This window comes from Anoplopoma fimbria, chromosome 11 (assembly GCF_027596085.1).
Source record: "Anoplopoma fimbria isolate UVic2021 breed Golden Eagle Sablefish chromosome 11, Afim_UVic_2022, whole genome shotgun sequence".
NCBI classification, from domain to species: domain Eukaryota; kingdom Metazoa; phylum Chordata; class Actinopteri; order Perciformes; family Anoplopomatidae; genus Anoplopoma; species Anoplopoma fimbria.
The window spans coordinates 5,534,057-5,551,022 of record NC_072459.1 but is presented as its reverse complement, the minus strand read 5'-3'; the positions used below and the strand labels follow the sequence as shown (position 1 = coordinate 5,551,022).

The 16,966-nt window shown below is 38.9% G+C and overlaps 2 protein-coding genes across 2 annotated transcripts; one reads left to right on the top strand and one right to left on the bottom strand.

Moving 5' to 3' along the window:
- Positions 1-3,398: 3,398 nt before the first annotated feature.
- slc2a6 (solute carrier family 2 member 6) lies at positions 3,399-10,734 on the bottom strand. Its single transcript, XM_054607546.1, has 8 exons — positions 10,381-10,734; positions 8,900-9,171; positions 7,652-7,748; positions 7,370-7,469; positions 6,805-6,998; positions 6,494-6,669; positions 6,028-6,326; positions 3,399-5,395 (listed from the first exon to the last, which is right to left on the bottom strand). Exons 1-8 carry the CDS (start codon positions 10,432-10,434, stop codon positions 5,067-5,069), a joined length of 1,521 nt encoding a protein of 506 aa, XP_054463521.1. The 5' UTR covers positions 10,435-10,734; the 3' UTR covers positions 3,399-5,066.
- A 551-nt stretch (positions 10,735-11,285) lies between these two features.
- Positions 11,286-16,715, top strand: LOC129098261 (pentraxin-4). Its single transcript, XM_054607245.1, has 5 exons — positions 11,286-11,302; positions 11,968-12,136; positions 12,825-13,003; positions 13,838-14,901; positions 15,280-16,715. The coding sequence occupies exons 1-5, from the start codon at positions 11,286-11,288 to the stop codon at positions 15,921-15,923; spliced, it is 2,073 nt and encodes a 690-aa protein (XP_054463220.1). The 3' UTR covers positions 15,924-16,715.
- Positions 16,716-16,966: the final 251 nt, after the last annotated feature.

Here is a 16,966-nt window from a genome sequence, read left to right as displayed (position 1 = left end):
AATTTTTTCTCTGAAAAATGTTGCCTGAGGCCTGAAAGCCACTCTCTGATGTAAAAGATATTTCAAAAATGTAGTATGTAGCTTGGAGCACAGCCATGGGAAGGGTTGGTTATCTATAAAGGTATTCCTCCAGTCCTAAAACAACCCGCAGTTCAGTCATGGCTTATTTTAAAGTGAAGAAGCAAGCAGGCAAAATAATATAGTATTTTTATTTACAAACTGTATTCCTTGAAAATGTGACTAAAAATAATCAGTGCTTCTTTTAGTGTTGGCTGAAGTTATGATGCCAACCAATGCTTAACTAGTATTGCCATAAAATAAGAAAAAAATTCTGATGCCAAAATCATTTGTTAAACTATATTGAACAAAATTATAATTTTGGCATACTTAAGCAGAATAGTTGCGTATCATCTGCATAATATTAGAGGTTAATAGCACACCTGTTTACTGAGTGCTGAGTTTGTATTTCCCCAAAAACAGAGTCAAAAGGCAGGAGAGAGGTCAAATATAAAAGAGGGAAGCAAACAGAAATAAGTTTTTTTTATATGACATGTATTATTTTGTAATTTCTTGTCTTTTATTTATTATTTTAGTTCGGTGGTCATTTGAGGATTTTCTCGCAGATATGCAGGTAAAATTGTTTACTGTTGATTGGTGATCACATGATGTGTCCTTCATATAAAGAGCTCACTGCTGTCATAGACAGTCTCTGATACAGGCTGAAATGTATCAGCAGATTTCTGAATTCGTTGATGGTTAAGAAATTTACCCAAAATATCAACACATGAGGTGCTTGTTTTGCTGTTTTTGAATTCTGAAGGGCTGGCTTTAATCATCATCAAGTATAGCAATATTACATTTTATAGACACAATCTAAATAGTTTTATAAATAAATAAAACCAACAATGTTCCAAAATTAAGTAGGCCTTCTTGGGCTGGCTGCACATACTGAGACGGTTGCTATGGAACAGCGGTTGCAATGGAACACAGGCTAGCGTTATATTCATTTCTATTATTAGGTTCTCTAATTATGTTATTTGTATGATGCCATTTATTGTACAACCAATGAGAAACGGCCTAGTGCCAGTAGGATGACTTTGTTAGATGCTTGTTCTAGGTTTGCCTCTTTTTGTTAGGTGGAGGTGTGTTTCTTTGGCGTGGCGAGGATGTTGTCCCACCCTCTGAATTCCGAACTTTTCTGAATCGTGGTGCTGCGGAGGCTGTGATTAGTGTATTCCTGCTGTGTTCCTGCTTGCTTGTATATTTTGGGCAACATAGAGCCTCCGCTTTATGTATAGCTGCATGTCGTTTAGCAGGTTGGATTATTTCTCTTGAGATTGGCTCTGCTCAATACACTCCTCCAGAGAAGTTAAACATAAATGTTTCCATTTTGTAACGCTTTTTAGCACCTTACTCTGTTACAACCTTTTCCCTTGGTTAGGGGAAGTGATCCCCCAGAGACCCTGTTGCTAAGCAACCACGACAACTCATAAGTCTAACTTTTGTGGTCATTATTTCACAGCTATAAACCCATCAGATTGCTCTATTTGAGGTACCTGTTTTATAAGGCTGTACTCTTACTGAGTGTTAGTCGACTATCGAAAAAGCATCTCTTTGATTATTGTGTTTACCAGAGTTGTGCTCAGAAGTTTACTGGAAATAAGTTGGCTTTAAATAAAGCATAAGAAACGACTAATCATCTAAAGAGATCTTAGTTTACTAAGAAAACATTAGTACTCATAAAATGTTATCTTTGGTAAAAACAAAACTACAAATGAATGTAAAATAATGCCATAAACGTATATCAAGTGTGACCAATGTGCAAAGACTCTCTCATGTCAGCTAATTTTAATATTGTGGAGTAATAATTAAATGAATAATCTTTCCTGACAGTGAAACATTTAAAGGCAGCCACAAGATAATGAACTGAAGCAGCGATCAGGTGGAGGAGGAGAGAAGGAGGAGAGAAGGAGGAGAGAAGGAGGAGAGAGGGGAGGGAGCATTTATTAGGGAAAGAAGAAAGGAAGGAAGGAGGAGGGTTTAATCAGAAATAGAAAAATAGCCTCTGACTCAGCCGGTATAAAGACACTGAGTGAACAGCTGTGAGAGGGTCACTGATGTTTCAATCTACCTGTTTCTCTTTCTACCTCTATGCTTATCTTGTTATTTTGTCTTTCTTCTTATCCGATCTGTCCGTCTATCTACACACCTGTCTTACTCTTTGACGTGGAGAACAACATCAAAGTTAAACTCCTGTTTATTTTGAATATATGAGTTGTGTTTAACAATAAAGTTAATAATGCGCTCAGTTTTATGTGAACCAGATATCTGAAACCCTTTCTCAAAAATATATATGTATATATATTCGCAATAAAGACTTTATATATTATTTTGAAAGTCTTTCCAGATGAAATCACACTGCAAAGTATATTTAGTTACTCTGCTTGTTCTGTTATTCCTCTGACCTGTTGTGCAGTTTCACAAAATATAATAAAAATGTGATTTCAAGGAAAAAGTACAAATACGATTCATGTTTGATGTCAGTGTGACACAAACACCCACAGGCTTAACACAACCTGAGAGCTGCATACCTACCAATGCAACATACCTTTCAGCAGCAGGTTATATGTGTTTCTGATTACTTTAAAATATTATTCTAAGCAATTATTCCAGGAATGTTTCCTGTCTAATGAGGTCATAAATGTTACTCAATGTTAAGGAGAAGCTCAGCAGAGTGTCAAAAAGAGAGAATGTACTGTCTCACAGGAGGTTTATTTTTTTGGTTTTGTTGTAATCTAGTAATTATATACAAGAGACAAATGTAAAGAGACTGTTTTATGGTCAGACTTAACAAAGAGTCTAAAAATTGATGTGTTTAAATTCTATCTTGTAAATTTCAGTTTGTGGTGAGAAACTGATGTTTGAAGGAGATGTTTTAACAGCAATAAAAATATATATATTCCCAGAGGTAAATGTCTAACTTCCTAGCACTAACGATAACTTAAATGTATAATTAAAACTACTAATTCCAATTATTTTTTTGATTTACTAAAATAAGTTTTCTAAACATTTTATTGTACTTTTTAAAAAAATAATCAGTATAGATGACTATAACAAAGTAAAAAGATAACATTTAGAATAGACGGTTTGCAATTGCTTTGGTCCAGTCGGAATCGGCCAAGAAAATAAGACTTTATAAAAATTGGAAATCGGAATCGGCCAAGAAAATTGCATCTCTTCAGGAAACTGATGTTAGAAGAACTAACTTTTTGACATTTTGTGAGTAAATAAATGATGTTGTCAATATTCCATATTTGTCTGGACACAGAGGTGATGGTGTAGCGGTTGCTACTAGCAACAGAACACCCATCAAAGTTCAGTATTTATTGAAATGTCACATCCCTTTAACTATTGTTTCACACTGAAAAAAAACTTTTCTGCTCTATTTAATACATTAAACAGGCTTTATTCAATTGTATGTAGCCCACTGTGTAAGAGAACAGTGGTTTTACAAACTAAACATTCCTCCACTGATGCTGTACTGAAGCTTTTCTGTTGCCTTTCAAAAGTGAACACACTGTTCTATTAAGGTGTGGCTGAAGAGATCATAGTTACACACACACACACACACACACACACACACACACACACACACACACACACACACACACACACACAGAAACCTGTGTTGTTTCCTCCTTTCTTTGATAAAACTCACCGTGTCAATCAAACAGTGTACAGACTACATAGAAGTAGTATTATGGGAACAGGTGTTCCTGTTATTTTGTCTACCCTCTGTTAGTAGATAGTACTTTCGAGAACCTGGACGGAGGTATCTAATAATTATGTGATAGTACACAGTCTTACTTGAAGTTTCTTCAGACTGTGTTAAAGAGTTGTACAATTCTGATGGTGTTTATTTATATTTTCCATCAGTACTTCTAACTTTTTATTATATTTCTACTGTAGTGTACATTTTTCACTATACATTATTGAATAGTAAATAAAGATACTTATTTTTCTGTTTAGATTTTTTTATACTTTTATACTTTATACCTTTTATACTACTATTATATACTACTTCACTTTAAATACTATACTACTATACTACTATTTTACTACTACTAACCACTACTTTAACCATACAGACATACCTACAGGATCACATACTGATTTATAAACTCTTTTGGTATTTTTGGTACAAAAAGTATTGCATCATTGTTCACACTCACTTCTTTAAATTGGTATATTATGCACTTGTATTTGTATATTACTGTGTCTAATTCGATGCTGTGACAGAAATGTAACTGCTGTGATTTAGGGACATGAAGACGAGTGCTGTTAGCAGAGATCCAGGAGGATGAGGAGGCTGTGAGTCAGACTCCAACCTGCCTCAATGAGAGAACGCTGTGGCATGTGACCTGGCATGTGACCTGGCCTGCTCCGCCACCAGTGTGTCCCGGGAACATCACTTCCTGTCCTGTTCTTTTTTTTTTAGGCACAAAGAACATGATGAACCAGTTTTTTTTTTCCTAGACAGCTATCTGCTTGCTCATATAATTAATACACATTTAAAGTTAATGTATTGTTTATTTGCTTTATATATTGTATGTATTGTGTATTTTCTAGCAGATGTTTTAAAGGGAATTAATCCAATAAGCAACCTGACACAAAGAGAGACTGTGTGATAGTTTATAGTACAGGACAATATTCTCCTGTTGGTACACAGTGTGTTAGTATTGTATCCTTCTCTACTCAGGTTGACTTAACTCCATTATATCTTTATATACAAATAGTTGTTTGCTGCTTTATTAATGTGATATGATCATTACCTACTTCTTGACCTAATGTTAATTGCTTTTTACAATCAGTGGTCCTTCCGTGAGTAAGTCAGTATTCTAGTAGTCCTTTTCTTAGAAGGCTCTACAACATAAACCCTCTCTCCTTAGACCATATTAGTGATTATTACATATTAATAAAAAATAAAAAAAAACACTGTGCAGTAGACTTGTTTCAGAGGTATTTCGTGGGAATAAATCCTTTTTGATCAAAGAGATCTTTAGGCTTCAGTTTGACTGTAGGATGGACTGACTCCTGGTGATGGTGAACGTTCGCCCCGTCCTGAAATAGTTCTCTATCTCTTCCAGTGAGCGGCCGCGAGTCTCCGGGATGCACACCGCGTTGAACAGCAGACAGAGCACACACACCACCGAGAAACACAGGTAGGGCACGTACAGGCCGTAGCTGTCCACTAAGTGAGTGAAGGTGTGCGTTAGCGTGAAGGCGGTCAGCCAGCTGACAGTCACACACAGGCCTGAGGCCACGCCCCTGGCAACCAGCGGCAACACCTCTGACATCAGCAGCCATGTGATTGGGCCCCATCCCATGGCGTATCCTAGGAGACAAGCAACAATGTGGTGACAAACTGTTCAGGTCAAATGAGAGCAGGCGATGATGTCATTGTAGAACAAAAGCACAGAAAGTCATTGTTAAAGTCACAACATGCTCTGTGTTGAGACGTTTGTCAGACTCTCTCGGCTTAATTGGCTAAAAATAGAAGAAAAGGCACTAAAACACGCAGGAATCTAAGTAGCCTCACCTGACCATGATGTTACGTTTTAAACGTTTTCCCAATTAAGTAAGGCGTGAGCACAATTGAAACCAATTTAACTGAATGCCCCGAGAAGCAAGTTTTTATTTGTATGAATAGATGGGTGTTGCTTTGAGAACAAAGAACAAAATGACTTGAGGACATGACAGGTCTTAACTTGTCTGAACAATACAAAAGCTAATAACAAACAGCACGTGCTTTCTTGAATAAACACATGCCTGACTGGTTATAAAAGTTTGCTGAGACTGTTTAGAATGTCATAGTTTTGCAGGTCATAAACCAAAGAAACTTTGACCTGATGGTGGCAAGAGATAAAAAATAATCCTCTTGGAGTATTAAATATTTAAAACAAGTTTCATGCCAGTCCATCAGTTCAGGTGAAGTGTGGATTTTCAACATAACAACATAACACTCACCAAATATATACACTATGGTGCTGATGAGAGGGATGAGGCCTGCTGCATTTTGGGGGCCGGCATTGAAAGCGTTTCCAGTGGCATTATGGGAACTGTAGTCCAAACTCATGGTGAGATTAGGAGGGGCGGGGCCTGGAGGGCAAGCTGTGGTGTGGGAGATCATGGTCAGAGTCAGAGTGGACAGGAACATCAGCAGACTGGACGTGTACAGCAGGGCTTTGCGTCCCACTTTGTCCATTAAACTGGCTGCCACAGCAACGGATAAGAGGCGGACCACGCCCACAATGGCAGCGTCATACCTGAGAGACACAAGAACAAGGAGAGGGATTATTATGGAGCATCCTGGTATTTAATTTAACAGACAATCACTGCAAACAGAAACATTTAAATGATAAATGAAAATAAAATATAAAAAGAGAAGATTACTAAATAGATTGATATTAGATAAATAGAATAGATGTCCAACCCGGGCGGCAGGGAGACGTTGCTCTGGGAGAAGATGGTCTCCATGTAGATCAGGATGGGCGTGATGCCCGTCATCTGCTGCAGAATACGCATCACCATTGAGATGAGGATTGGTTTGTAGTAGATGGGTGTGGCCAGCTGCGACCATGTGACTTTATCCTGAGTGTTGATGCTGTGCTGCATTGGGAGAAAAATAGATAAACATACATTTAAAAAAACTACAATGGAATAATTAGAAATTTTGTAGCATGTCCACCACTGGAGGCAATGTGTGAGTTTGATGTTGGCACCTTATGACCTCGTGTCTCCCACCTGTATGGCACTGAGCTCCACGTTTATGTCGTAGTGTTTCCCCCTCAGCCAGCGGAGGGCCTTCTCAGCCTGCTGCTTCCGGCCCAGAGCGAGAAGCCTCCTAGGGGAGCTGGGCATGAACACCAGCAGCACAACCATCAGCACAGCCGGCACCTCCCCCGCCACAGCCAGCCACCGCCACGGCACCACCAGACCTGGACGACGTCATACGTGATGTTCAGATTACAATAGAACGCGTACATTGTGGTCTATTGAGGCTGCTGTCAGCTGTGCCTCTGCTATGATAGATTGTTGCCTTTATGATTGTTGAGAAGGCAAAACAGGAAATGTGTGCGGTTGAAGTTGAAGACAGCTGAACGTTTGCATGCATCACTTTAAATACCACAACACACCTCAGGTGTTATCTGCATTAAGCAACCAGAATAGCAAAAATACCAAACCAGCAGATGCCAAGCAATGCAAGGTGCATGGCTACAGAACATTACACTGTATTTTCAAGGACTGTAAGAGTGCTGGATAAAAAGTTTCAGCTAAATGTTTAAATACATGTCTTGTATTATCCTACCCATGGTGTAGAGAGCCAGCGCCCCAAACACAGCAGTGATCTGAGGGCAGGAGCCCAGAGCTCCTCTCACTGCTTTGTGGGAGATCTCTGAGATGTAAACCTGTGACATAAACACACAAACAGTGAAATGAACAGATGCATTATGAAAAAACAGTCGAACAAACATCATAACAATTTACATAATTGTTAGTCGTATCAAACTCTGATTAATAAAAGTGTAATTGGGCCCAAAAAAAGTTTCATAGATAGGTAAAAAAAAAGTCTGTAACCACGGTAACCTACAGGAATGGATGCTGAGCTCATCCCCGCGGCAACGCCTGTGAAGAAACGGCCCACAAGAAGCATCTGTACGTCGACAGCCCCTCCCATCAGCATGTATCTAAGACACACATATATACAGATGGGAGTTTTTAAAACAAACAGACACCATATACATCTATTAATGTAACAGCATTTTTACCGGATGTGCTGGAAAGTTATGCACTAAGGTACCATTAATGAATATCTCCTTTTGCTAAAAAGGGTTCTTGTCCCACAGTGTTAAAGTTGTTTCTCTTAGTTTTTTCTCGGTTGGACATTATTATAAAGTGTCATACACAGGGATAAAAGCAATCTGCATTTTTCTTTTATCGACAAACATGTACATTTAACCAACAACTCACAGAATTGACATTTAAAAGCAGGCAAAAGTATGATTTCAGATCACAGTTTTCCATAAAACATTCGAAAAATAATAGGAATTTTGGTTTAGAATATAATATATAATATGTCATTAAGTAAGAAAGAATACACCATTGGAAAATTTGTTTTATAAGATTAATGCCTAAGTTTAATGCATCATATCAGCCATATCAGTAGTGGAAGAAGTATTCAGTTTTATTAGGCTACTTAAGTAAAAGTAGCACTACTATGGTGTAAAATACTTTGCTGCAAGTAAAAGCCATGCATTCTAAATATTGCCAAAGTATTATCACAAAAAGTGCTTCAAGTACTCATGAAACATATTTTGAATTTGCTCCTAGAGACGCTTTACAGTACAAGCAGCATGTTGATGTCGTAGCTGAACGAGAACAAATTCTAACTACTTATTATACTGCTTAGTAGTTTAAACTACAATAATGCATAATATTTAATAAAGTCATTGTTAGTGTTGTAAGCTAATTTTATAGCCGCCGCCAAACAGATGATGTATTATCATGTTGCCTAATTTGACCTGCTGTGTGGGTGTGTACAAATAACTGCACTTGATTGACAACTTCTTCGCCTCTCTGTTGGTTTTGTTGACACCCCACCCTGTTATGATTTTAGTAATCAAAACAGCTGAGTGGGTGTGCAGAGATTTTAATCTACAAAATAACAAATTACTGTAGCTTTAAATAAAATCAAGTGGAGTTAAAAGGAAGAGTAGAAGTAGAAAGTAAAGTAGTTTAACATTGAAATACTCAAAGACATGTACATGCAAAACTGTATTTAAGCACTTGAGTGAATTAACTTTCCACCACAGTTTGATGGCAGCGTGTTGTGACTGACCCAAAGGTCGACGGCACTGCTGACATCATGATGCTCAGCTTGCGTCCGATCATGTCGTTGAGCAGCATGGCCCCGAGGCCGCCGGCTGCTGCACCCAGCGCGTAGATGGAGCCGAACCAGGCGGCCTGCTCCGTGCCCATCCTGAGCCGAGGGTCCACATCGGGGCTCTGCAGCTTCGGCAGCACCGGGGAAGTGTAGACCAGAGAGTAACCGAAGCTGAAGTTCCCCAGGACGGCAGAGAAGACAGCCAGGAACAGTTTGGAGTTACTGATCTGGGGTGGAAGGATGTGGAAGCTAAAATTCAGAATACGAGCTGCATACATACAGATTGTATACTATCATTCAGAACTGATATAGGCAAACTAAAAGTGTCAGTGTGTTCAAGTTAAAGTGAAGTTCAGGATCTCACAGTTTTCACTTTAAAATGGCCTTGCTTTAAAATGAAAATAAATGTATGAGTGTCAGAATAGATTCCTAACAGAAGGAAAAGAAATGCCTGGCTCCAATCGATATAATTCTGGTAGCTAGAGGAAAAACCAGGTCCTTTTGGGTCTGAAAAGTGAATCCAAGCAGAAGTGTGTTGAACCTGCATTCTTACTAACGACCAGCAGGAGGCGACTCCTCTGTTTGCAAAAAGAAGTCTGATTGTATAGAAGTCTATGAAAAATGACTCTACTTCTCACTTCATTTATTCCCTCAGTAAACATTGTAAACATGACTTTATGGTCTCAATATCTAGTTTCAAGTCTTCTTCAATATGATGTTCATTTAGTGAATTATGGTCCATTTAGACTCAAATAGACCTTAAAGCAGGGTATGCGATAACGTCCACTTCTCACATACAGTCAACGGGAAAAACGCTCAGGCTTTTTTTGTATTTCTTTAAACCAATCACTATCTTCTTGGTCGGCGTTAAACCCAGGAAGCAGAGACTGTATCATTGTAAAATAGATAGCGCAGATAGCAGAAGAGGAATAGTAGTTTCTTGATGTAAACATTTCTTTGCGCTTACTTGCAATGCTCACCATGCATATTCCAGAGTTAAAGGAGTTGGCAACTATTCACTAGTCATATTGCCTTCTCTTGAACAGCACTTTTTTTTTTTGCACTGTTACTTTATTGTCCTGTTTGTGTCAGTTTTTTTTCACTTTTCTTTTTGGTAATTTTGAAGAAACTGGTGAAAACTAAGTTAACTAATTGCTTAATGTTACATTGACAAGTCATTTTGTACAAACTAGATCTTAACAAAGCAATGCTAACTTGCTGGCTTAACAAAATCTATTTAGCTTCTTCAGGCTTCATTTTTGTGAACTATCTAACTTAAAATTGTCAATCCAAATGTCTCAAATATCATTGTGAGACTAGTCAGACTGTAATAACTACAGTGAGATTTTTTTTCATATTAAATCAATCATAAAGTAAAGCTATGGGCTATTGATGAGATTTTTAAGAGTTATTAAAATATGTGAAATGTTTCAAACCTTTGATTCAGTAGAAGTTGGTCTTTTGCTCAGCAGTGGAGTCTCTTCTTCCATGTCTGCAGCAGGAAACTGACGTTACACACAGAATCTGAATCTGTTTCAGGATCAGTTTGTTCTCCTCACACAGGAATGAATATCACTAATGTCCAAAGAAATGTATTTCTTTAAAAACACTGCCAGACAAAAACATATCACAGTGGAAACAAAGTTCCCAACAAATGTGATTAGAAAAATTAAGCAAGCCGGTTAAATAAAAATACTATTTAGTTTCAAACAGTAATATCTATCTGTATCTACCACTTTTCAAGTGATAAACCTGCGCGTGTTGTAGGTTTTCCCGGCTGACTGACCGCAAGAAAGGAGGCTTAACATGTCCTGTTGTCAACATGAAACTGAAAGTGAAAACTGCGTCTACACTGGACTTTCAAAAGACTTTCTAGAATTTGTGTGCATTATTGAACATTTTTAATAAGCTGCCCTTTAAAAAAAATGTTTTTAAATAAAAGATAATTTATTAAAAGTGTCCCTTTTACCCTTTGGCTTTTCAATTTTTCATTTTGAAGTAATATTTTCTGTGTTAAAGCATTCGTTATGAATTTCAGAAATATATCACGGGCATTTTTTTTTAACAAACTGGCATTTAAAGCTTTTAAAATACTTTAAATGAATATATATTTTGTAGTTATGATCAGGAATAAAATTGATTAAAATATTTAACTCAGTGAAAGTGGAAAACTATTGAATAATTACACGATTTTGGAATGAAAAAACTTACAGAATACTGACTAAAAACATGAGCTGTTGGCAGATTCAAGTGCATCTACATTGTCTTTTGAACAAAATATTGATCAGCTTATTGGACTCAAAGTCCAGTGCAAACAAAGCCAAAGTGTTGCAACTAGGTCATGAACAGAAAGCGGAAGTGAGAGATAAAGGCATAATTCCTGGATTGGGCTAGTCGGAGAAAAAAGGAGAAGAAGAAGAATGAAGGAGCCAGATCTTAGTTTAGTCAGGGTCAAGAGCAAAGTACAGCCTGCTTCTCCATCAGCCCACGCATCATGAGATTTACTGCTCTATAATCACCTCATGCATGAGCACATACACACAAATAAAAGTATTCACTTTTTCTACTTGTGCTGTTTGATACCCAACAGTAATGATTTTTCATACAGGATATGATTTAATCAAAACTTGATCCAGTTAAGAAAACTTAAAGTGGGGTTGTGGTGGAGAAAAACATCATCCTCAGCACTTTAACATTAAAAAACTGGGTATAGTAATCCATTATTCTGCAACTTATTAAACACTGGATATCAGTTTGTAGAAAGAGAAGTTTTTATTCTTTGTGTTTGTTTGTGTAGGAGAGAGAGAGAGAGGAAGAGATAATCTGAGTACCTGTTTTATCCATCTGCATTTCCTCTGAGGTCCCCAATGATGCCGTGGAAAATGAAAAGTCTGCTTCGAGGTGGGCGTGCTTTTGTGTATTGTACGTGTGTGTGCATATGTGTTTATTGTGTGTATACAGTGTGTATCAAGACCAGCCCTTTTCAGCTATTTAACTTTATCTCCCATACTCTTCACCTCAAGACATCCAGACAGGGACCCAAGCTCCGAGCTGCATCCATCCCAGCTCCACTGCACCATGGGCGACTTCAGGCCCGGCCGCTGGTCCCTGATCCTGCTCCTGCTGCAAATTCAGCCTGTCAAGGTTCAGGGAGTCGATGTGTCCCAGAAACTACGACGACTACACGAGCAGGTTTGAAAAAAAGACTGTGTGTTTGTGCATTAACAGTAGCCAACTTTAATCAAACTAATGGACATTTTTATTGCATTCATGTGTTTGTTATCCTGTGATTATGTTGAAATCTTTGTTGAAAGAGCTTAAGTTTCATCCATCCAATCATTTCATGAAATTATTTGATGGTCTTATTACAGTCCAACAGCCACAGATATTTTTCTTTTAGTCACAGAATTTGATTTATTGATTGCCGTCGGTATGTAAAGACAATTTCAAGAAATAAAACAATAATATTTCTTGAAATGAATTGCCTAGCAATGTCTAAACTGTATTTGTATTGTGTTTTTAATGCACTTTCTGTGATAATGATTAATAATTGGCCTAAAGGGAATACAATTAAGGTTTTACAACTCAACAAGCTTTAACTTCAAACCATTCTCCTCGACAGATCTACTCCTCTCTACTTTGGTAGAGCATATACACAAAAATAAAATTACTTATAACATATGAGTAATTTTGTAAAAGTACTGAGGTACTCAGCTGAAATGGTAAAAAAACTCTTGCAACAATGATTGTTCAAGAGGAGAAGTCATCACAGGAATGCATCGTACGTTTGTTTTCTTTTTTCTTTCTGGAGGTTTTGAGTATTTTCCGGACTTTGAACAGCTGCAGAAAGACTTGTGAAATCACATTTTTTCTTTGTTAGTTCCAGCAGTTCCAGGCACTGACCCAGGCCCGTTTGGACATGTTGGCCCAGAACCAGAACAGAAACACCTCGGGAGGGCTGGAGAGCCGCGTTCAGGCCCTTAGTGACCGCTGGCACAGCGTGTCACAGGACCTAGAACACTTCAAGCTGAGCACAACGCAGGAGATAGAAGGTCTCAGGTCAGAGGTCGGGTACAAATGGTCATTAAATAACTTATTAAGTAAATGTAAATATATCTGTCGAGAGATTTATCCCAGAAAAATCCCTACTGGATTTTTGGTAAGTAAAAACATCATGGAAGATAAAGAGCAGTTTGGAGAAGAGAAGGACATTTGAGGTAAATCCAGCTTCAGTGCATAAAATCACAGGAATTACATCTTCTTAAAGAGACCATCAAACAAGAAAATATATAAATGCATGCTCGAACATTAGCATTTATTCAATAAAGAAATTTGAAATATCGAGTGAGAGGCTTGTCCTTTTTAAAAAACTGTTCTTTTTGGGGAATGAGAAATTATGATAAACAGAACAGCTTTGCAACAATATTCTTTGACTGGATTAATTTCCTCTTATGTAAACAAAACTTTGCACATTTTTCACATTTGAAGATCCAACCTGTTGATATACATATACAACTGCATATGCAATAACTTTCAGAAATGATCAATAATCGATGCTTTTCATTAATTATAAAATGTATCACCATATATCTTCATACGACCCATATATATACCAAAATACAGAAGAATAGGTGTATTACCATTATATTTTGAAATAAATCTGTGAAGGGGAATAAAAATATATCAATTAGTCCAAAAAAATTAGTGTCCATATGTTAAATTTTTTTAAATGTATAACATAAACTTATTATTTCAATGATTCCATAAATACTGTGTGATGTTAAACATCTATACAATTTACAAACTTCATACATCAAGTTAGACAAAATGACAAACCAGGCCTGATCGTACATGATACATTTTCAAGTGTTCTCCTGTTGATTATTCTCCCAGAGAGTGGAGCAGGAAGCTGGAGAAGAAGAATAAACGGTTGGAGGGTCGTCTGGCTTCGTTGGAGAGGAACCTGAGGGAGAACCGCCGACACGCCCAGAAACAGAAGCCTGATCCCGGTCCGGATTTCTCCAACCTCACCCTGGAGCTCCAGAGCCAAGACGAACGGCTGGCTGCCCTCCAAGCCCAGCGTGATGAGCTGATCATCGGGCTGAAGGGGTTGCAGGAATCCCTGAAGAACCAGGCCCTGCGTGTGACCCGGCTGGATGTCCGGCTCGGTGAGGTGCTCCAGCAGAACGGAGGAGTTAGAACCAGAGGGACGTGGAGGACGGGAGAGTCTCTGGACTCCGGCGTCACACCTCAGAGCCAGACACCCAGAGGAGGGAGGTCTGGAAGGATCCTGGAGACCCAACCCAGATCAGAAGGTTTCAGCTATTCACAGACTGATGATCAATCACAGTCCACAACGCACCTAAAGCCTCTTCAGAACCAGGCAGGATCGAACCAGCCTAAACAGTCAAAGACCCGGAAGTCAAGACCTCAACCAGTATCTCATCCTCAGATTCAAGTCCAGTACTCAAATCTTGAACCCCGGTCCACAGATTACCTGCCCCAGCCTGACCCTTATGGTCCCCAGTCACAGATCCAGATCCGGGCCCAGACAAAGCCGTACTCGATCCAGCAGGAGCAGATCCAGTTGAGTCAGACTGTCCCGTATCTTCATGCACGGGTCCAGCAAAAATCCCGGCCTCGGTTGAACCGTCATCCCGAGTCACACAACCCAAGTCATCCCTATCGGTCCCAACCCCTGCCTCATTCTCAAACGTATCCTGAACCCACAAAAGACAGACAGAGCCGGACCAGTCAGGGGTCTCCAAGGGTCCAGGTCCTTGATGGTCTACCTCAGCCCCAGTCTGAGTCTGATCAGCCCCGGTTGAGCGTCTGGGATGGAGGAGAGGAGGAGGAAAGTGACACAAAGGTAGAGTCTTCAGTGATCCACAACTTCCTCCATCTTCCTGTGAGGCAAAAAATCCCTACACGACCCATTCCCAAGAAAGAAGCAACCAGTAAGTGATAGTTACTTGAGGTAGGCTACTAACTTTATACCCGAACAGTTAGAGAAGGATTTCACTTAAACCAATTGTGTCTATATTTTTTTGTCTGACATTTTTGTCTTTTCCATTTTTATGTTTTTTTTTATCATGTTGAAAAAAAATATTTATTTTTTTTGAATTTTGGAAGTTCAGTCAAAGCTCCTTTAATAAGTCTTCAAAAAGCTATGTTGAATAATTCCCATATTGTCAGGGGCCTGTCGTTAAAATAAATTGTGTATGAGTGTGTTAAGGGGAATGATTTGCAAAGCCTTAAACTGTAACTCAATAAACTCAGGGACGATATTTTAACATCAAGGTTTTTATGTATCTCCTCTCTCCCTCTGTCTGCAGTCTGTAACGTGGACTCCATGCTGTTCTTCCCCTCGGCCTCAGCGGAGAACTACGTCACCTTCTTCCGGTCTCTCCCCGACCTTCCGGAACTTTCTGTCTGTTTGTGGCTCCGTGTGGAGACCTCACATGTCGGCACTCTGCTCTCTTATGCCACAGACGTCAACGACAACCAGTTAGTTCTGTATGGAAGAAACTCCTCCACCACATCTGCATCCTCCCTGGACTTTGTCATCGGAGACCCCGTATATCGCCGCCTCCCTGCGTCGTCGCTCCTGGACGCTCACTGGCACCACCTCTGCGTCCTCTGGTCCTCCATCCAAGGTCGTTTCTGGCACTACAGTGACCGGCTCCTCGCCTCCTCTGGCTCCAACTTCAGGAAGGGCTGGGAGATCCCCGGTGGAGGGTCGGTGGTGCTGGGGCAGGAGCAGGACACTGTCGGTGGGGGGTTCGACCCCGCGGAGGGTTTCGCTGGGCAGGTGGCCGGGTTCAGGATGTGGAGCCGGGTGCTGAGTCCTGCAGAGGTGGAAGGGGTGGCAGAAGGAAGAGGGGTGCCCAGAGGGGTGGTGCTTGGCATGGAGGACATCAAGGAGCTCCATGGGGAAGTGCAGCTGGTCGGTTGTGAATGTTTGGAGCATTGTGTTTAATAAAGTTTCAGAAATCAAGAGTTTCATTCCAAAACAAGTTCTGCAGGGATTGTCTTTTGCCTTTCTTTTAAAATGAAACCTTTTTTTTCTTCTAGATTATTTTTTTTCACATGTGTTTGATGAACACAAAGCAGACTCTTACTGGAGTTAAAGTTATATCAAACGGAAGTGAAACTAGTCAGACTAATCAGCTACCAATAATAATCTGAGTTTGATCCAACAGTCAATAATTAAACACTACAAAGGATCCTAGAACAATACAAATTTGTTAATGTGATATTAATGTCTCTTACTTTCATGCCAAAAATATTTTTGTATGCCGGGTACTACACTTTTTCCAATATTGGATATGTGATTTGGAATGAAACTCTTCCAATGGTGTTTTTTATGTTTTATTGTGTATTTGTCATACATCTGTATATCCAATTGATCCTCTGAGAACCAGAACAAGATCTCAGTAAAGGCTCACTTCTGAGACAGATTCCCTCTAATCTGCAACAGACATAACAGGTTATATAATAAAACAGCCTATTAATAATATTAACTATGACTCATTTTGTAAAACATTATACAGATACAGGATGGATATTAAAGTAAGAGAAAAATTGTTTATCAATGATGCTGCACTTTCTTACATTTTTGTGGATATATTTGTATATATATTGATAGCCACTTTTTGACTGTAGAAAGAGATTTCTGTGGTTCTGTCTTTTGGATAGTCAGTAGAAACTTATAATGCTTATTTTTATACTAATAAATCTTTAGATCTCATAATGCTTTTGTTTTATCATTTTGCTGCGTTTCAAGATACAAAAGTCCAATAAACTTTAAATTGTGTATGATCTGGACTCAAACAAATAAATGACGAGTTCTTTACAATGTTTAACATTTCTTGCTGTCTTATTAACTGAGAACAGAATGCAAAAAAAAAAAGAAAGCATCTTCTTGTTCCAAATACACATTTGCACAAAGTAATAATAATATGAATCAAAATTGCTGAATTAACTTTAGGCGTGTTGGTTCGGTGGTGGCTCACTCAGACT

What these genes read in the sequence shown, in the direction of transcription:
- slc2a6 (XM_054607546.1), bottom strand. Translation starts at nt 10,434, where the DNA reads ATGGAAGAAGAGACTCCACTGCTGAGCAAAAGACCAACTTCTACTGAA. An exon ending in AACGTCTCCCTGCCGCCCGG is followed by an intron (nt 6,327 to 6,493) that starts GTTGGACATCTA and finishes TGTGTCTCTCAG; the next exon opens with GTATGACGCTGCCATTGTGG. An exon ending in CACCATAGTGTATATATTTG is followed by an intron (nt 5,396 to 6,027) that starts GTGAGTGTTATG and finishes CTTGTCTCCTAG; the next exon opens with GATACGCCATGGGATGGGGC.
- LOC129098261 (XM_054607245.1), top strand. An exon ending in TACGACGACTACACGAGCAG is followed by an intron (nt 12,137 to 12,824) that starts GTTTGAAAAAAA and finishes TTTCTTTGTTAG; the next exon opens with TTCCAGCAGTTCCAGGCACT. An exon ending in TCCCAAGAAAGAAGCAACCA is followed by an intron (nt 14,902 to 15,279) that starts GTAAGTGATAGT and finishes CTCTGTCTGCAG; the next exon opens with TCTGTAACGTGGACTCCATG.